This window comes from Talpa europaea, assembly GCF_964194135.1.
Source record: "Talpa europaea genome assembly, chromosome: 10".
Taxonomy (NCBI): domain Eukaryota; kingdom Metazoa; phylum Chordata; class Mammalia; order Eulipotyphla; family Talpidae; genus Talpa; species Talpa europaea.
Genome location: NC_140077.1, coordinates 108,798,546 through 108,820,236, shown reverse-complemented (window position 1 = coordinate 108,820,236; position 21,691 = coordinate 108,798,546). Strand labels below are relative to the sequence as shown.

General features: G+C 45.1%; 1 protein-coding gene across 5 annotated transcripts in view; it reads right to left on the bottom strand.

The window, feature by feature from the left end:
* Nucleotides 1–21,691, bottom strand: part of SLC10A7 (solute carrier family 10 member 7) — a gene marked incomplete at both ends in the record, with an annotated part of 186,444 nt that overhangs the window by 6,468 nt on the left and 158,285 nt on the right. For 4 of the 5 annotated variants that reach the window (XM_084244755.1, XM_084244756.1, XM_084244758.1 and 1 more), the window contains one exon: nt 15,603–15,676. The exons of the other annotated variant lie outside the window; for it this stretch is intronic. In XM_084244755.1, the coding sequence (XP_084100881.1) occupies nt 15,603–15,676 (74 nt within the window). The remainder of the gene's footprint in view (nt 1–15,602; nt 15,677–21,691) is intronic. 5 annotated transcript variants of the gene reach the window in all.

The window sequence follows — 21,691 nt, the reverse complement described above, 5'->3', positions numbered from 1 at the left end:
TAAGCCGAACTAACCCCATGCTCCAGCCCAGCCTCGCCACACACAGCATCACTGCCTGCATCCCTGGCTGAGCTGCACAGAACCTTCTCGGGCTCTTCTAAGATCCATTTCAAGAGCCCACGGGCCTGTTTCCTCATCTCTGAGCTCGTGGGGGTGCTCAGGAGCGTGCTGGGTGAATGGATCTGCGTTTGCTCAGATCCGTCCTAAAGCCGCTGAACAGACCTCTTCATTTTCACAGGCCTTGTAACGAGGGGAGGAAAAAAGCAATCATTAAAAACAAACTCACTAGAAACAACTTTCTTTTTAAAGTAAAATTTAAATACAGGACTCTTTTCATCTGGCTATCTCTGCCGTCCTGTAAGTGAAGCAAATTAATTTTAATGCTCCCAGGTATGGATTCCGTGTCACCCTGGCTGACAGGATGCAAGCAGACTCTACGAGATGGCATCTGACGTTATGGAAGTGAACACCACGCACACATTTACAATTTTACAGGGACTTTTAGCTGTCATGCTGAAAAACGTTTATAAAACATTAATCAAAAAATGCGTCTTTCATACAATGTGCCGTCTGAACAATGTTCGAAGGCACAGATTGTAAATGGCTTCTTTTTCTGACGAAAGTAATTTCCACCAAAAGCATCTCCCCGCTGCCCTACAAGTACTCCGTGTGGCTGGATGAAGAGCCCTTTCTCTGCACATGACTACCTGAGCCAAACACTTGGGAAATCACTCATGTACAGCACGCCGTAGTTCCATGTCACACCCGACACATCCGTCGAAAATTATCCAACAGGGTTTGACACTCGGCAGATTCCATGAGCAGAGCTTTCAACTGACAGCTGCCAAGTAGAAACATCAAGTAAGAAATTTCTTCTTCTAACAGCAAGAAAGGGGTTTCTTTTATCCTCTGCCCAGGACGGAGAAGACAAAACGATACCTACAAGAATATGGCTTTTTGGGTCCCGTTTTCAATATGTTTATTTTATGTTCACGCCATTAGAAAATTCCCTTTGTATCAGTGTTTAAGTTTCAACAGCCACTACTTTCTATTGGATGAACAGCTTTCCACTTTCTCTTGAGAAACAGACATTTTTCTTCTGTGATTAAATATGGACTTTTATTTAATCCTCACTGCAGTCTGCTTTGTTGTACAGAATCTTAAAATGACTTTACATACTTCCAGAATTTACTACTTTTAGGTGCACGATGCTGTCACCATTATAATTTTTCTTTAATCTCCATCTGTCCATCCATCCATCCGCCACCTATCTAAAAAATTACTTTTTGGGTCTTTGCTACCTGTGAGTTACTGCTTGCGGTACTGGGGAATATAAGGAGAAAAAGAGAGGAAGTCCTTGTGTTGGTGGGGCCTGCTTCTAGTCATTCGCCCTGACCACACCAGCTTGCTTTCTCTCTAACCCCTTCTGTCCCTGGCTACCCAGTTTCTACAACTCAAAGTTGGGGGAATCATCAATGATTAACCCCATTTCTACCTCTGCACCAGGTTTCCAACTCCTGTGGACATGGCCATCCTCTGGCCCCCTCTGTTTTCACTGCCACCTGGGTAACTGCGCTCCTCAGAACCTTGAGCCACGATTTCTCTTACAACCTCCTGACATAACCCCGTCTTCAGACTCTGCCCTTCATCAATCCTACAAACCATGGCCAGATTAATCTTCCTAAGACCCACATTAATTAAGGCCAGTGCCCTGCTCAAGAACGACAGTGGTTTCCGGTGCCCATCCATCACGTCCGCCGCCTATTCAACTTCAGCGCAGAACAACTCCCACTCCACCCTCGTGCTGGGACTTCCGGCAGCAGCCCAGTGAGGTAGGTGGCGATTTTCCCACTTAAAGATGAGGAGGCTGAGCTTTAGAGCAGTTGGGTGTGTTGGCTGACAGCACACATCTGGCTGACAGCACACACCTGACTGGTGCAGAGGCAGCAGGGGACCCCAGTGTACTTACTCTTACTAAGCTGTTAATTCCACTGAGTCCAACTTTCAGTTGCCAATTGCTGCACTAGCTCAGGCCTCTCACTTTTTTGTCTCTGTAAAAGCTAAGCCAGGCCTGGATCCTGTCCTTCCTCTCTAGGGGCCTAAGCCCTATGGCATCTCGGCCTCTGCTTCCCCATCCCTCCGCCGTGCACCCTTCCTAGCACTCAGCCTCGGTGCACCGATAGCTTAGCATTCAATTGTGTTGCCTTTATTTTCTTCTGTGTACGATGTTTTTCCCTGGACACAGGCTAAGTATTCTTCGTTGCCTTTACTCTCCCCTAGCGTTCAAGCATGGGAGTTGTGCCCAACACAGAAATGATTACCTGGGAATCGGTGCTAAAGTCATGTTTCCTGAAGAAAGAGACAGGATAGGAACAAACACCAGTGCTTCACTTGACTATGCAGACAATCCTTTCACCCACCCCTCTGGCCCTCTGGACAGGGCTAGACTGCACACGGCAAAACCATATTCGATATGGCAGAAACGAAAGAAACTGGACCAACTGCAAACACAAAATTTGAAATGAGTACTCCAGTGTGGCGCAGGAGGGGAATATGTTACAAAACACCCTTTTGGTCTCCTGCAGTCTAATATTACACTGACCTCCCCACTGAGCTAAGAGACAGGACACTCCCAGCACCTGGGTCACTTCCTGTCCTTCAGAGCCTCCTTCGCCGGAATTCACACGATTTGTTTTCCATTTAAATGCTTTCTCAGACTTTTCAGTGAGTTCTGGAGAGAGACACTGGCCAATCTGGAGTCCAGTTGCTTCTCCAGTTGTCATGGTGACTTCCTACTTTTGTTTGGTTTGTTCTTAGTTGGAAACATCCATAAGTTTACTATCCAAATGTCCTGCACATTGTTAGTGGATTCCAATGCTTCCTCCTTAGCGAGTCTCTCAGAAGAACCCACTCTTGCTGTTAAAATTCACTGGGAGAGAGATTTTCCCCAATCAAAATGTAGCTCTTTTAGCATCACTAATCACTAAGTGCCAATCTCTGTGCCCCTTTCTCTCTGTCTCACACACCCACACAGAAAATCTTTCTTCAGAGACAAAAGCTGAAATCACACACGGATTTATCTCAGTTGCTAACCAAAGAGCGCAATGACATGCCACTTCCAGAGCGTTACATGACACCATGACGAGGTGAAGAGTAGTTTTGGGATTTGCTCAGAACAGGCTTTAGGGTTATCCTAGAGCAAGCTAATTTTCAGTAGTAATTGCTGTCATTTCACAGTGTTAACTTCTAACTGACGGCATCCAGCCGTGTGGCAGTGGAGAAGGTGCCGTCCCGGGTCGGCTGGCCACAACTACCACTTACTTCTTGTGTCACCTTCGTGGGACAAGTTATTTAACCTCAGTCTCCACATCTGTAAAACGTACCTACTTTGTAGTTGTTTTTTTTTTTTTAATAGACTGTGGACAAAATCAGACACAATGTGCGGGAGGTAGCTGGTCTTCATTCGCCATGGCCCAGGCATTCTTCGGGGTGCAAGTGAAGAAATGGGCAGAGCTGCTGCCTTCCTGGAGCTTGCGCTTCTACTCACTTAACAGGTAGGGAAGTTAGGACCACGCCAGCGCCACGCAAAGAGCAGCTGCCACCGGGGATAAAATCCGGGCCCCGGCAGGGAGAGAATTTGCTCTGCTGGGTTAGGGAAATGTTGTCAGTGGACACTCAGGTTATTCTAATTTGTTCCTCGTCTGGAGGGGGTAAAAAGAAAGGTCACTCACTTCCAGGTGATGTGTGCGTGGTGTGCTGTTCATCAGAGGCCCACTAGGAGGGTCAGGAGCGGTCCTAACGTGTGGCCCCTGGAACAGGCCTTGATTCATGTGCCCAGACCCCAGAATTCCATTCTGGTCATGATCCTGCTAGTGCAGGACTTCCCTCCCAGCCCACTGGGAACTTTCCTTTATGCAGATTCCCTGAGGAAGGGGGACAGAAAGTCACGGATCAGGTGAGTTGGTCTCATTCACTCCCTCCTAGGTGACTGGTCTTTCACTCAACTCCTCCAAGGTATGTTAATATGCAGATGGCACCACCTTACCCTGGCCCATGATTTACATTTCACTTGCTTCCTTGTTCTCTTGCTGTCATTGCCTCTTGTACTGCAAATTCCTGCTGTATTTTCTTACCACCCCACCACAGCATCAGAACGTGATTGTTGCTTTACCAGACAAAAACATTTCTGTCCTTTTGATACAAAGAGTCATCTGAAATGACAAACGCCAGTTAAGAGCTCCCCCATCCCTCGCTCAACCTGCCTGCTGGTTCATGGACCCACAAGGATGGGAGCATTTCTGAGTTGCTGAGCACAGAATCCCCGGCCCCTCTGGCAAACCCCCTTTAGGCCTCTGGCAGAAAAACTCAATAATCTAAATCAGTTTAACAGATATGTACAAATGGAATTTTAATTTCCAGCCACTGAAGCCTGAAAAATAGCATCGGGTTCTCTCTAGACAGCAGAGGGAAGGGGAGGGGGCTCTGACATCCACATCGGCTGAGACGCCAGTTGCTTCACGAAAGACTCAGACATTGTCTCAACTGAACAGCTCTCCCCACGGGCCCCCACGATTAGAAGATGGTAAGGCTGTGGTTTCCTTCTTGGGTTGGTCAGGAGTTAGCTAGCTATGCTAAAAAGATGTTTAGGTAACACTTTCCTAAGAGATTTATCCTTCCTCCTCGTTATTTAAAACAACATTCAACATTTTTCCTTATCTAAATCGGATATGTCGACCTGGAAGGGCAAGAAAATGAGCCAATGATACACTCGATGTGTAAGGTGAGTTAAAGAAAGGAACAATCTTTTCAGTAATCAAGAGCTTCAGGGAAAAAGGTGGCAACATTCAGTTTTCAGCCTTTCAGCAGGCCCTCCCCACCCAGGACGTCAGGCGCCACAGCTTGTGTTCAGCTTGTATCGTTGCTTGTATGTGGAAGGCAGACTCCAGAGTGGAGATAATTGCCAAGATCATTGCCAGGACTGCCTCAGTCACGGCTCTGACAGCATGCAGATACCAGCTCATTCACTCCTCACCTCTTCAGTGTGAATCAAGCCTCCATTAACATCTCCATTTTCCAGATGAGCAAACTGAGGCAGTGGAGGAATGAATAAAAATGTCCCCAAGGCCACGCACAGCAAGTGACAGGACGTAACTGGGATTTGAATACAGACAGGCTGGCTCCAGGCTCTGGGCCTGGAATGGTAATTTGTCAAGGGACTTAGGAACCCCAGAGAAAAGCGCTGCTTGATAATGTTAACATTGCATAATAGAGGGCGAAAAACCTAAGGAAAATAATACTGACCCAAGAAAGGTCTGAAGAGAAGAGACGGGATTTCCACAACCGAGCTCTGTGTTGGGCCTTCTGCTCGCCCGGAATACAAGTCACTGATGACTATTTTCATTAGGAGAATGAAAGATGGTGCTTGAACCTTCAGCTACCTGGGCTGTAACCCCATCACTCTGCTGAAAGTTTTATGTACATAAAGATGCAAGAAAAGACCCATAGGAGCAGCTGGTGTTTTTCTGTTTTGAGACAGGTACGTTGTGATTGGAAAGGATGTTTAATGAATGGCATGAGCCGCTCACCAGATGCTGACAGTGAAACACTTAACTCTTCCAATGGAAGGTTTCTGCCTCAGAAGATTAGGCACAGCCTCACCTGTCTGACAGTGCTGTCGGGGTAATTAGGAAGGGGGGAATGTAGAATGAATGAAAGAACTGAGCCACGAGCCTGCATTCCAGTGCAGTCTTCTGGGAGGGGTCACCTTATTTATGGAGACCAGATGGGCGGGGAAATGGATGAGATTACTATTCTCCTTTTCTAGACAGTAAGTGAAGAGTCATTCATCGTCTAATGAGGAGATCTGGCTAATATTTACACTTACAGGGTGTAAACACATCAAAAATAGAACGAGCATTTCATAGAACATAAATAACTCCAGGTCATCAGAATATATTTAACTCGGTCACAACGCAGGTCTGGCTCCATCTGACTCTGGAAAGCCTTGTCCGAGTTTACAGAATTTTTTAGATGTGGTTTTTACACGAATGAAGAAACACTTGAACCTTTTTAAGTTCAAGGCAGAGAGAAGCTGGTGGGTGGGGCGAGTGCTTTCATTCCTGCTGCTGCTCTCTCAACCTCAGTTCTCCCTGCAGTTTTGCATCCATAATCTCTCAACAATGGTAGGAAGTTCTGGAAGGCTCTGGAGTCTTAGTTAAGTGGTAAGGGTGTGTAAGATGAGACCCAAATGCACATTATTTTTAATACACATTTTTGTTTTGTCAACATGGCTGTTTGTCACCCTCTGGCAATAATTTTCTTGGTGAAAATAAAACTCAGGAGAGATCTTCTGAGACCAAAGAAGATTTTTGATTTGGGGACTAGAAATCAAAGTCATTCATCCTTAAATCCACTCTTAAGTAGGTTGACTCAGGTTTCTGTGGTTTCACTTGCTTAAATGAAGTCCTCTGAAGCTATGCCTGCCATTAATTTATTCTCAATGATATAAGATTGGGGAGTTAAGGCCTCATTTACAAGAATAGGAGTGAGAAGAAGAAATTAAGAAGACCCTGGAATCCATTTCTGGAAATAATGATGTTTTGCTAATCCCCTTGGTTTTCCTTAACTTCAGAGCACATAACAGATCTACGCAAAACAAAGAGAAGTGTGATTTTCACAAATTTGTTCAAATATCCAATTTTATGAATAAATGAGTAGATACAACCTATCTTGGATTCTTTTTGGAACATGGTTGTGCCTAAGTGCTTGCAAACACAGGAAGAGTTCATTGCGGTGGCTCTTGAGCCCAGCTGTGCGTTGGAATTACCTGGGTGATCTTTGAAAGATGTGACGCCTGCTCTATACTGAGAGATTTGGGTTTCATGGGTGTGGGAAGCAGACACAGCACCACTGTAGTTGGACAACCCAGGTGATCTAGTGTGAGCCTTGCTGGGCTGAGAAGCCAGGGCTCGTAAGAAGCAGGAACAGGAGGACTTCGGAGCATTCTGGAGGGTTCTGGAGGTAGACAGATGGTCCACTCCGTGCCAGTGCTTCCTGTTCACTTCTGCACTCACTGGCTTGTTCATCAGTAGTAATATTATTATTATATCAGTTCGCAGACGTGCTCCGGCAGTACTGAGTACCAGCACTAGAGTAAGCGGGACTAGTACTGGAGTAAGGCACGAGTGCAAGGAGGGAACGTGCAGCAGAGGCGGGCTTGGGCAGCGTCACCACGTCAGCATGGTTACGGCGCTCAGTTTCAGGAGAGATGCCAATCCAAATGAGCTGGCTTCCTGGGGCCCGGGAATTTTTTTAATTATATCCAACATCACATCTCCCCCTGCCTCCTGGGTGACTTACTTGTCAAAAACCTACTGAGTACACATGGCTTTAAAAAATGGGGTAGCAAGCTGTAGCTTCTTGCTGGAGTTGCTGGGGCTGTAGCGGTGACAAGGAGGCAATGGGTGGCCCCTTGTCTTGCTGCCGCTGGTTCACTTATTCTTTACCACAAAGAAGCACGGTGCTGGCTATCATCACAGCCTCACACGGTTTATAGTGTCTGGTTCAATCAGGAGGCTTCTGGGGAGAGACATGACCGAATAAATAATTGGAGACACCCAACTCTGAAGCACACTGGCTACTCATCCATCTTCGCTGGCAAGTTGAGATCGAGAGACAGAACATGGAGTGGGGCGAGATGCTTCTCTGCAAACCCAGTCAACAGCCGCTGCTCTGTGAGGCCCACCAGTACTGCTGGAGGCCAGCTTTGTAAATATTAATACTAATAATAATAGGTGAAGCCCTCGCTCCCGATAGCAAAAGCAGAGAGAATAGAAGCAGTGGGAGGTGGGCCCTTGTCAGCACCCCTGGATGGGACCAAGCACAAGCTCCTGAACCACAGGCTGCTCCCCTCACTTCAGTGGAATTTTCCACTCGGCAGCATGTGGTGTCTGTGACTCTGGGTATGTGAGCTGATTATTATATGACACTGATCTCTTTAGAGCTACTTCTATGATAAGGTGGTTTTACTTTGAAATAACCATGGAACAAGAATTCAAAGCTCCCTCCACTGGAGTTGACGTTAAGAAGCAGAGGATGAAGGTGTGGAGCTCACCTGAGGAGCCCTTGCGTGTGGGGGACTCCACTGTCGGCGAGTCAGCTCAGCCCAGTGAAGCTGGCGAGTGCAGACCGGCCCCCTCTTGCTCCTGCTCCATCACTGAGGCAGTGCAGGGACAGCAAACCACCCCCCAGGCATGAGAGGACCCAGGATTGATGGCAGAAGGGGGTTTGAATCCTGACATCTAGATGATCGGGCCATCTTATCCTACTGTTATCGGCTTCCATATCTGCTCAAGAGGAGGTGAACACACCCTCTCTCAGGGAGTTGGGGTTTGCAGTGAGACAGGGTTATAAAGCCCCCAGGACAGTGCCTGGCGTGGCACCTGCACCTCATGGTGCCCTGACAGTGACCGAAACTGTCCAGAGAGCATCCAGCCTCATCCTCTGTGACCACCTTCTTCCCTGTTCAGCCCTGGGGAGAACAAAGCCCGAGCCCCTCAGTGCTGTTCATGATGCTGTGATGATGGCAGCTGCTGAGGATGGTTATAGCGTCCCCCTCAAGGGCGCCCCAAGCTCCCCTGGCCCCCATCTGTTTATAAGTTCTTGACAAGTGCAAATAACTCCTTTTAAAAGGTAATTGACATTATTTTGACATGGAACATGAGTTTCAGGTGTATATTCTGAAGATCCCATTTATCTATCCACACGATGAAAGGATTTCCAAGATAAGTCTAGTTAACATGTCACCACACAGTTAACATTATTTCTCATGAAGAGAGCTTTTAAGATCTACTCTCTTAGCAGCTTTATTATTAGAACAGTGTTGTCAACCCAGCAGCACATCTGAATCTCTCTGGTCTGCTGTCCCCTTCAGACGCTGGCTTCTAGAAAGCCGTGACTCCATCTTGTGTTTCTTTCTGAAATCGTTCCACAGTATCAATTATACTGTGACACTTTTTGAAAAATTGTATTTTCTATTATAAAGGGATTCATAGAAGATAAACTTTCAAATTGTGGGTGTTCTGAAGTGCTTTTAATGTATTGAGGCTTTGCCCTCGTCTTCAGGCAGGACAACATGGTCTAAAGAAGGCCAAGTCCACTTCTGGAATCAGCGCCAGGTGTGACAGGTGCTAAATGGATGGCTTCTTTTGATCAGGCTTCATTTTGTGAGATGCCCACCGAGCTCCACATCGACGCTGTGGTTTAACCAGACTGGGCAGAGACTGTGGGAACTTGAGGAACAGATTGGAAAAGTGGGAGCAGATGTTTATCCTTCCTAGACACAACCACAGAGCCGGGGAATGAGGAAGTGGATGATTCCAGAAAGCGGGCGCCAGGCCCACTGGGTTGTTTTGTAAAATTTAATGGCTTATTTATCTCTTTATAGTACTGGTAGCATGCTAGGAGCATCAAAGTCCTAAGTATCTCCTTTAGAAGTTAAAAAAAAATCTAAAAGTGGGGCGCACCAGCAGGGAACCCCAGGGCCAGGCTAAAGTTAAAACAAACGAACAATGACTCAGGTGGACCCAAACTGGCTTCCACGCTTATCAGAAAGCACATACTCAAAGCCCGACTGAATTCTCTACTTGGTCAAAAGCTTCGCTAAGGGACCTGGTGTGTGAGCCAGTGTCTCTGGGAGCCGAGAGGCGATTCTGGAAGAGTACAGTTAGGGGACTCTCAAATAATATTTTTTTTGTTTTTTGAGTATGTTCTAAAAGCAGACTCCAGGGTCTTCTTAAAAATTCTGAATCAGTAGGCCTGAGATAAAGCCTAGTAATCTTTTGCCATCACTTTAAGGCCACCCTTTGAGAAATACTGATCTTATGATGTCCCTCTGAAGGGCTCAAGATTCTACGGCTGAAAAATACTTTCAAAACTGGAGGACGAGGCCTCCCTGGTGGCGCAGGTGGTTAAGCGCAGCGCTGTGAAGCTGTCTGCAGCCTCTGCAGTGTGGGTTCGATCCCAGCCGGCTGGCGAGAATCCCACATAGCGAAGCAGACCTCTTCTGTCTAGCCCGCTGCTCCCCTCAGCAGTGTATTTCGTCTGTCTGCCTGTTCTGTTTCCCGGCCTGTCTCCAGTGAATCCTCTCACCCTCCCACGCATCTGGCCTGTACCCTGGTTCTTGTATAAAAATAAATAAATTAAAAAAAAAAAACAAAACTGGAGGATGATCAAATACTAGAATTAGAAGGGCCCAAAGAAGCATCTAGCCAAAACTTTCTGTAGCTAGTGCACCCCAGGACTCACCCCAGAGCTCCACTTGCTCCTGAGGACCTTCTGCAGGGCTCAGCACCATTGCTGAGAGTCAGGCTGGACTGAGTTCCAGCTCCGTGACTGGCATTATGTGACCACAGTAAATTGTTTATCATGTTAGAACCTCGCTTTCCCTCCTACGTGGTTGTAGAACAGAATGGGAGTGTTGTGAGCCTGGGTGTGTAAGGCTATTAGGAAGGGACCAAGATCAGGCTGGTTAACCCTAGGTTCTAGATTCTTTTCAACAGATAAAGTGTGTTGGCCAAAGAAGTTTAAGGCAGGTGAGGATCACTCCCTCCCGAGCCTGGTTAGCAGGTTTGAATGAGAGTAAGTAGCCACACATACAAGAATTTCTAACTCAATGTGTAGTAATAGTCTAGCTGCAAAGTAGCAACTGCCCCGCAGACCCAGAGTCTGCCCTTTTGTGTGCTCACCAGCTCCTTGCATGGGAGGGTCTCTCTGAGCACACAGTTGCCTTCCAGAACCGGTGTCCAGCACCCTGTCCCTCGAGGCAGGACACCCCAGCTTGTCCTAACAGGAGCGGCTCTAAACCGGTAGGAATGGCACCTCCAGCTCGGCCCCAAGGATTTCATCTTCAGGCTATGGGTTTTGCTAGATTCTTGAAGCAAGTGGGAAGAGTCTCTAAAGTTTCTGGACAGTCTACATTTCCATGAGAGTCCATTTATTACATTTATCGTGCTAAGTGACAAGTCAGTAATTTCATCAGTTAAAACCTATTTCTGCATTCCTTATGCAAATTAGTAAAATCTCTGGTGGATAGAGACAGAGAAAACATAAGCATTTGTTGTCGCTGCCTCAGGAGCATTTCCTCTCTGATAAAAGAGCAGCTCAATTCTCCTGGAGAATTTTCCACAAGAGCAACTGGCTGTCGCTGGTGCCGGTCGAGTCTCCCCAGTACACACAGAACCCCACCCTGTCAGCACAAAGTATTTGCAAGTAAATTAATTCATGTAACAGGCACTTAGCATAGTGTTTGCCTATTAAGCAGTCAGTTCATGTTATCTGTTGTTATTAATAGTATTATTACTACTATCATTAAAAACATGTCAAATGGAGAACTAAAATATTATATCAGCAAAAATGTATAGAAAAAAGCAACAGTGATTGTCAAAGCCACCACGGTATCTATTTGAGGAAGAGGATAAAATCTCACCAAGTAAAGTATAAAGTGGTATTTTTCAGATCTTGGATTATGACTCACTGCTGAGTTGCAAAATCAACCTCTTGGGCCTTCTCTAGCCTTGGGTGGAACATGAAACGTACCACATAAAGTGAGAGTGACTGTTGTTTTGTGAAACTTTTACACACCTGCAAGTGTGTACCAGACCACATTGTAAATATGTTTCTTACTGTAGCTGGGGTTAAAAGTATTTGCCAGTCCCTGAGAAGAGCAGGTGTTAGGGCTCTGGGGTCCAGGTGAACAGTTCCTGGCATATCATTAAGATGAATGGAATCCGGGGGCCAGGCTGTGGATTCCCCCAGAGAGATCTGATTATCTTTTTTTTTTTTAAAGATTTATTTATTTATTTATATGAGCACTGGGTACAGTCAGAAGTGCAGGAGGGTGAGAGAATTCACCAGAGCCAGAGCGGGGAGCAGAGCAGGCAGAAGGACTGAAGTACAGTGCTGAGGGGAGCAGCGGGCGGCAGGAGAGGTCTGCGCGCCATGTGGGTTGCTCCCTGGCCGGCCAGGTATCGAAACTCATGCTGCAGAGGCTGTGGATTCCTTCATAGTGCGCTGCTTAACCCCTTGCCCCACTATGGAGGCCCCAACTTTGAGGTGCTTTCTCGTCCTATTACTAACGCAGTTCTGGAAGTTAGGAGGCCTGGAGTTGAACCTCAGTTATATGATCTGGGACATGTTTTAATTTTTTCTCCTATGCTCTTCTTTCTATTAAAATAATAGTTGCTGACTTGTTAATATTCAAGGTTGCTCAGGTAATATGACTTAATGGGTTGAGAGCTTTAAAAAAGCACTTAATTCCCAATTGCTTCGCAGTTGTAGGGTAGTTTTATTAAGATACTACTTTTTATGTGCCAAATAGAATCACAGATAAGCTTAAGGAGAGAAGAAAAACAGAAATACAAACATTTATATTTCAATTCTCTTTCCTCTTGAGGAAACAGCCGAGATGTTATTAAATGATCTTTTCTGCCCAAGTTACAGGTGATCCTTCAACATTCTTGAAACGCTCCCAAGTAAAATTGAAAACAAGATCCCTTTTCTGATTTTGTTTCTCCTATGAGATCCTCTGGAGAGTATGAAGATCTTTTAACCTCTTTAGGAGGCGGCAAATGGCTGTCTTTCCTTTACTGTGGCATTGAAATATTATTGACATAACCATTCTTTTCAAGAACGCTTTTCCTTTCTCATATGGCAGGGAAACTTGTTATCTTCTAGAACAATGAGCACAGACTCCCAGAAATTTAAAACTAAAAGAACTTTCAAGTACCATCTTATCCATCTTCTCATTTCATAATTGAGGAAATTGAGGCCCTTCAGCAAGTGATTGTTCCAGCTCTGGAGCATGAATCCAGATTGGTTACAGGTATGTGTTCTTTCTAGACTCCTAGGCCTACCTAAAAGCTATATGTGCGTGTGGTCAGTGCTGTTCCTCATCACAGCTCAGCTGTGTAACTGCAGCCACAGACCCACAGAGAGAGCTGCCTCACGCGTCTTCATACTCAAGCGTCTGGATGGCAACACGGAAAGACGCACAGGGGGTTTTCAGTACGTGTTGATCGTGACACTGTTTAGCACTGACACAGCGATCTTACAGCTCAGAAGTGCTTTTGCAAAGAATAACTGGAAATCTCACGATTGACTGCCAGCAGCCTGTTGACATGCTCTCAGAGTATTTGCTTTCATTTTGCCCCTTTAAAACAGTGAAAACTAATACAAATATACACTCAAGGATCCCAGACATTCTGAAGCATTTGCTTTCTAGGAACAGTGAAAAAGTTTTCTACCGCTACTAGAACTCTAGATACCCAAGAGAAAAAGATAAAGAACAGAAAAGGAGAATGCTAACTGCACAGGGTCTGGGATTGAATTTCCTCCTTGACGAGCTCTTCTGAAGGTGCACTGAGCCACTGTTAACTAGGGGCCAAGCTGCCTTCAAGCCCTGCGCCGTGAAACACCTTCTCGTTATTATACGAATATCAGCATCGAACTGGAGAATAACTTGGGAGAGTTCATGCCTTTTATGGTAACCCACAGGCAGGGATATTGTCTTGACAAAATATAAAATTACCTCCCGCCCTGAGCTGAAACTCTAGGACAGCGGCAACAAGCCTGGCAGTATTGTTTTAGATGAAGCGCACGATAGCTACGCTTCCTCCAGGCCTCCTCTCTCTTCCTGAACGAACTCCAGGGAATGGTATCACGTCAGGCTTTCCAGATGGATTATGTGAAGCCATAGCTCAATGTCATTTTCAATAGGAAGCCTCATAATTAAAGGTCAAATAGTCACTTCATCTGCAATCAATCAATAGAAAAAGTACTAATACGAAGAACTAATCAATCAATGGCAAATGCACTAATAAAAGCAATGAATCAAATTCAGCGTGTGTGTAGATACGAGTCCACGAAGAGACCGAGACAGGGCAAAAGCAAGAACAATAAAATAAATTGAAAGTGTATGTAGAAGAGACGATTTAGGCCTCTCAACCAAGAGTTTTCATCTTTGGTTCATTAGTTACATGGGTAACACTTGGTCTGTGACAATTTATGCTTAAATACAAAAGCCAGATGGAATGGTGAAGAGTGCAACGTAAGCCTCACTGAATGTAGTCCATATACGTGTGTGTATGTGTGTGAAGTTACTAGAAGGAATATTTATGACAGTGATTCTTCAAAGGCCAAAAGGGATAAATATATTCTTTAAAGACCAAATAGAGATAGCGTAAGCTTTTAAATTTTATCTTTGTGTGAGAGAGGAGAGAGAGTGTAACTGAATGCTGTAATCTGAAATGTCCTCCAGCTCTCTGGAATATGAATTCTTTTCTCAGTGTGATGTTCTTTCACTTCCATGTCAAGAACATCAGGTCCTGGCTCACCCCCAGTACCAGAGACGGCAGGTCATCGACACCGAAACAACACTGGGCCTTGTGCAAGCTGATCATGGGGCTTTAAAGGGCTGGACAAGTCCATTCCAATAGGACTCAGAACTTGCTGCTTGTGGAAATAAGTGAGCTTCTGGGACAAGGGAGATCCCTGCCCTTCCCCAGGATAAGAAAAGCAGCAGCAAAGAGGCTATTTTCCTAGATGCTTCCTAGGAGACTGCAGGGGATAGTAGGTATGGTCAAGGTGGGATGAAATAGTTGAGTTGGAAGTAAAATGCCCCTTCTGAGAGCCGAGGAGGCAGATGGGGACGTGCTCCTGCAGTCAGGAGGGGCCTGCAGTTCACGTCTATCACACTCAGGAAGTAACTACAGACTCACACGCCACGGTTACTCAGATACTTATGCTAGGATCCTCCTGGAAGATCTAAGTACCTATTTCAAAGGCAAACAAAAATCCAAGTCAACCCAACCCCTTTTAGCAAAATGACCACCAGCATTCAGAAAACATCAAAAACAGGAGGGTATGGCTTTAGGATTAGGACAAACTTTTAAGAGACAAAAGAAAGATTGACCGGCAGGTACCCTTCTTGCAGAAAAGGAGGCTGATTGTGCCATGTGTGCTCCTGGGCAGAGCTCGTGCCAGCCCAGCATGTCGTGGCAGAACCAAAACACCCACTTCTCTTTTCCTGACAACAGCACCCCTAGGGCGGGCGGGTGTGACACCCATTGCAGAGCTGGAGTGTATTCAGCTCAGCTCAGCAGCCGCTCCCAGGACACGGGCTCGTGTGACCCCTGACTCTGGGCAGCGTATTCCAGGGACAACTCCACAGTTTCCAAAGCCAATGTTTGCTGATTCTTCCCTCAGAAGCAGCCCCCACACTGACCCTCCTCTACCTCCCCTGCCTTCTTCTTAACTCCAAATGCTAACATCCTACATGGACATATTTTCATGAGAAACTGTGCTATGATTACAGATTAAACTAAATCCCAGCCCACTAAATTTAGGTCCTCAAAAATTAGGGCCTAAATTAGTTCAATCAAATAATGGCATTTCAAAGCATCCTCACTTTGCTACTGTCCTTTATTTCACAGAGTGGACAATACCCAGTTCCCTTTCATTTGAAGAGTGACTTGAATTTCAAAGTAGTAAGATGTAACTAGCTGAGAGTGACACTCAATTGGTTTTTGACTCTGTGAATCACTTACCCAAGGTGAGGGATTTGTGTGTAGAACAGAAAATGATGGCCACGGTATCCGCTGGGGTGAAACCCGAATTATTCCTAGGGGCAAAAAAAAAAAAGTGTTTTTACAAATCCTTTTATCAAAAGCCTCTTTAATACATCCTAAATCAAATGCAGTACCTACCTTCATGTTAAAAGCCTTTTGATCAATCCTGGTGACAGAGATAATATTTCTATATCTAAATGTACCTAAGTGTCTGAATTTCTTTTTAGAATTTCTGAATCATTTCTGAGTCACTTACCCATGAAAAGGAGATAGTTTTAAAAGTAAGTGGTAGAGGTCTCCTAGATCACACATAATCGGCCTTGGTGCAGGACTTTGTGAAAAATCACACAGCAAGAATCCCTTTTAGCTAAATCACTTGGTGATGACTTTATATTAACCCGTGAGCTGAAAGAGCCAACATGTTTCCTTCAAGGAGCAATACATCAGTCTTTTTGGCAGCAAACACACACTTTTGAGAAACATATGTTAGGAACAATGATATAACATCCTATGTTTTAGTGAAAGTAACACATTATCACCTGTTGAGCAGTTATGATGTGTCAGGTACTCTGGGAAGGCCTTGCACGTAAAGACAACCACTCTGGTGGCTGATCTACATGCCTATTCACAGATGAGGAAACTGAGGCACTCAGAAGTTAAGTTACTTACCCAGGCCCCCTCTGCCACTAGGTGACAGAGCCAGGACTTCAATCAAGCCTGTTTTCTGGGCCTGTGTTCTTAACTGCTACACTTTATTATTACATAATATGTAAAGTATTTAAAAAAAATCCCATTTAGTCAAAATCCATTAAATGTTATGGAGGTCAGTACTGATAAATGTGCATTTAAATTTCCTATTTTACATTATAAATATTTAGAGAATTAAGAGTACAAAAGGCTAAAACTATAATTATTCTCGCATCTTGATAAGTTTAAAACTATTTCTTCCTGCAGAAGTAGGGCTCTAAGATAAAGTGAATCTATTCCTTTCCTGCCCTGAATTTACACAAGGGGGTAGCAAATGGAAAAATTCTCTAGGACCTGCCTATAGGGATGTAGATGCAAATGTTAACACTATACCCGATTTTTAAGGGTCTCTGAAGAAAGGGCGTGTCTCACTCTTCTTATACAACTTGATACGTCTCACCCTTCATTGGGTTAAAAATCTTCCCTAGAAAGATCCCAGATGCTGTTCTCTCTTTCATATACTCATTGGAGGGAGAAGAGTCCTCTCAGCCTGCACATATCTTCTGAGGATATTTAAATCGCCCTTTGGTGCTCTCTCACCAGTCTGGATAACCTCCCACCTGAATTTTGATGTCTCACCTCAGCTGGGGAGTCCCTGAGGATATGTATTACTTGAGAGGTGGCCTCACCGTCCTCACACTTTACTCTCATATTTATAGGATGAGACCGCGTTTCTTTCCCCAACAATGCACGACATGCTGACTTTTTCCCTTTTTTCATCACATAGGCCTAGCGTGGAAGGGGCTATGCAAAGTTCTGTAAATGCATGCATGAAAGGGGTACAGATACATACTCTCCCAAGGGGGTAGGAGAGAGAGCCAGAGAGCGCAACAGCCAGAGAGAACAAGAGCCAGAGTGCAAGCAGGCTCAGCACCCGAGAGAAGAATGACCTCCAGCTTGTCAGGGGGTTGGAGATGATGGAGCTCACAGAGAACCTTCTCGGAGGAAACAGCAATTGAGCTGGGCTTTGACGAACAGATTGGGCACATGCACATGTGTATTTTAGCCAAAGCATGTGGAACTGGAGTGTTGGACTATGGGGGGCAGCGGACAAAGAGTAGGATTGTCAGGCTGTCTTGGACTCGGGGACACTGGCTGGACACCAGGAGCGTGGCCTTGATAAGATGGGGTGACAAGAACCACAGAAGGGCATGGGAGGTGCAATGACAGGCTAGAGCTGTTCTTACGGAGGTGGAATTGTACAGCCTGGCACAAGACTAAAGCTGGTGAGGCTGGGCAGGAAGCAGATTCTAAGGCCTGAAGAATCTCAGTGGGGGAGCAGATGGTAAGACATGAAGATAGATGTAAAAGAACTTGCCAGCTGCTAACCTCTGAAATACTCCCTCCCAAGAGCTTAAAAGCACAGGCTTGGAGGTCAAACACACCTGAATTTAAATCCACACTCTCCTTTGCTTATGTATAAAATGAAACGACCTGCCTCTTAGGGTCTTTGTGAGGATAAGTGGCAAAGTTTGTTAAGAATCTGTCACCTGGCAAGCATTTGATGTTTGTGCATCAATACTTTTATTGTTATTATTGCTTTGAGAGAAGAGGAAGGATCAGAGAGAAATGAGGGGCCATGAGCACAGAGGACTGAGACGAGCGCTGGGGTGTTAATGGAAATAGAGAATGGAGAAGAGGCTTTCTGGGGTCTGGCAAGAAGGTCCAGGAGTTGATACTTAAGTGTGTTGAATTTGTAGTAGGGAGAGGGTCTGTGTTTTCCAGAAATATGGTGAAAAGAAGAAAAGACTCATGGGGGATTTGGACAAGGTGTGCATAGGGGGCGTGAATATGCAGCAGCTAGAAGTAACAAGTGAACCAGGAACCAGGGCCTCAAGGATCCTGGATAAGACGAGACTGTACAGGCTAGTCTGAAAGGGCAGGGGTTTCTACAGTCTGTCCAGGAAGCAAAGAAGATAAGGTGACTCAAAAATATAGATATTTTTCCCACAGGGAATGGGAAACCAGAGGTAAGTTATGTCAGAGCTGACTTAGTTGTAAAGTGGAAGGCGTTTCACTCAGCACAGAGTATCAGGAAATATTGAGGCCTAAGAACCAAAGAAATTACAGATGCTTAAAATGGACAGATTGAGGAAAATAGTATCCAGTCAACCCAAGAAGAATACACATCTACAGGAATGAATGTGAGAACAGGCCCAGTTTGAGGTCATTCTCCAGAGATGCTCACGGCTCTAGTAAAAAAGACCCCTGAGTCTTTTTTCTGCCCTTGTTTATAACCAACTGTTGCTGCATCTGGATTTATACAGTTTGGCTTCTTTCAAGAGAGTCTGGCAATACACTTCCCTGTGGTGAACTTTGCTTGTGATCTTGCTCTTTCCCAGATTACAGCATGTTTCCAACGTGTCAAATTTCTCTGACTGAGAAAGCTTACACTAGACCCTGCGCATGGTAAGGCGGCAGCCACAAGGTGGCCAAGAGGACATCTGCAAAGTGCTTCTTCCTGTTTCAGGCCTGGAGAGGACGAGGAGGCCCATGTGGCCCGGGGCCCCACAGTGCTACTGACACAGAGTCCATCCCAGGAAAGAAGGCCTGGGACATGAAAATGGAATGTAAATGGTTAAAAACAACATTCCTGGGCCTCCCCTTGTGTCATAGGCAGTTGAGCGCCCCACTGTGAAGCTGTCCGCAGCCTCTGCATCACTGGTTTGATCCCAGCCTGCCAGCGAGGGTCACACATGACATGGCAGACCTCTCCTGTCTCACCCGCTGCTCCCCTCAGCAGTGTATTTCGTCTGCTGTTCTGCAGCCCCGCTCTGTCTCTCACCCTCCCGCGCATCTGGCCTGTACCCCAGTTCTTGTGTAAATAAATAAATAAATCTAAAAAAAAAAAAAAAAAAGGAACAACATTCCGCCCAAGCAGGACTGGCCTGCACTCTGCCCGTGTCGCAGCTGTTGCTCGGCTTCGTAGATCCCGGGAACATCTTCAGGGCCGGCGCTCACAGACGTGTCCACCAGGAGGAGGAAGACAACCAACACAGCAGTGAACATCCATACAGCACTTTCCAGCACCCCAACCCCAAACCACCCCACAGATTAGAGGCCGGGAGCAGCTGTGGTGGTAACCCCCTTCAGTTGCACTCAGCCCAGGGGGGGCTTCTGGGTGGAAAGTCAGGACAGTGACACGGAAAGGAAGCGAGGCCTGTGAGTGGCAATGAAGACAGTTATCCTCAGTGATTAACATCTCTGTTGCATCTGCTCATACTCCTGAGAGGAACCACATTACTATTTATTTTCTAACTCTACCTTATCTCTTTTTAATATTGATTTTCCTTTTATCTTGTTTGTATAATTCTTTTGATCACTTTGGCTTCCCTTGAGATGTTTACTTCCTTTTCTTCCCAACTGGCCTTTTTGTTCTCTCCTACAAAGCTTTCAATCCACATTTGCCACATGGTATTTACTCTGCCATCTTTGGCAGCACCCACAAAGGAGATGGTGTCAGAGGGTTTTACTACAAGCACAGAATGTGGAGCAGCGAAGTTCCTCTGAGATGGCTCTGTCTGCGCCCCTGTTTGAAGAGGAGGAAACTTCCATGTGAAATCTTTTCCTTTGTTAACCTCTGCACCTGTGTTTTGTCTTCACTCATTTTAGGAGCTCTTGTCTGGCATTAGCTGTGGCCCCAGAAAAGCACCCGGAGCTCAGGGGCTTAGTTGCTTCACCTTGAAACGGTGGAGGAGACTGAGCAATAACATCAATAACTCCTGTCTTCCTTCCCTCCCTCTCACCCTCGCTCCCTCCATGCAGCCCTCCTGCCCTCCCAGGGCTAGGGGTGAGAGACCCGTTGAGACGCCTTACTCATAAGATAAGACTGAAACACCTTCACAAATATTTGAATATTTGTTTCCTTCCTTTTATCACTTTAGTGATACTTGAGATTCTATTACTCTAGTTATTAGTCTGTCAAACTTTTATATATTTTTTAAGAAGTTTCCAATTACTGTTTTCTTTTTCTAAGCTTTTTCAATCTTTCGTTTTAACTTTGGCAGCTTCCCAAAGCCATGGAGAGTTTAGGGCACTAAAGCCCTTGGTGTGATAAATCAACTCTTATTTCTTAGCAGCTAGGACAGAAAAATGTCAAATGAGAATGTATTATGGAGCTAGAAATGCTAATTCTTACTCCTCCATCATTAGTTTTGGAAATAATACAAATTCTTTTGCTATAATGCAAATTCTTTTGCATTCTATAGTAGCTTCTATACAGTAGTGCTTATTATGGCAGGCTAGGTTTTGCACTGAGGACTTTATGTGGAGATTATTTAAGACGATGAAACAGGTACATGGACTGTCTCCATTTTATAAATGCAGACACTGACAAAAGTTACAATATTATTAAACTGGATTGAAACTCTAGTCTGTCTAACTCCTCAACTGGGACTTTTAACCCTGTTACTATTGTGTACACAGATGAAGGAAAATACAGAAGAGCTCTCAAATGTATTTCAACACTCATGGTAGAAAACATTCCAAGATGGGTCTCTCCTGATTCATTAAACTTCCACTGACAGAGGTGGGTGGTGAGACATACTGAAAAAGACAGACTGATGTCAGACTGAGATTTTTCTCTCTTGAAACCTGGATTGGCTTTTGATTTATCGAATATGATGGGAAAAAGAAAACTCACCCCTTCACTCCTTCTAAGTAGGAAGGGACATAGTATCGGAAGGAAAATGAAACCCAACGGAGTATAAAGCAGTGGGTCTTCGTGTGAACTCTGTGTGTCACTAACTTGTGTGTATATGAACTTAAGGAATCCAACCAATTAGACACGTTACACAAATTCCCTAACTAAAACTAATACGAATTTTGAAAGTAATTGAACTAGTTCAGTGCAGTGCAAAAAAGTAGGGGTAATTGTTTTTGGAAATGTCAAATGGAAATGGATTTCAATTTCACATGTACTAGCTGCTGTCTGATTTTGGCGACGTTGCTAAACTACTAAACTTGATTTTTCAACACCTCCATATGAGTTCTCCTCTGCAAAACAGCAATAAGACTCCATAGCCAAATGGTCTTTGCTGTCAGACTTACACAAAATAACATATACAGTCCTTAGCCAGTGCCTGGCACAGGGCAGGGGTCAATAAATGTTGGCATCTTTTATTCCATCAATAAAGTCCTCAAGCACTAGGGATCTTTCATATAAAAAAAATGCAAAAACCAGCTAACCTTGGCCAATTGAAAATTCCCCAAATTTTAATGGAATATTTGGGGCCCACACAACCACTACTCAGAGCATGATTAGGGCCTCTGCGTGTTCTGCTATTTGTCAAAGAGGGTGGACCAAGCAAGTTAAACATGTG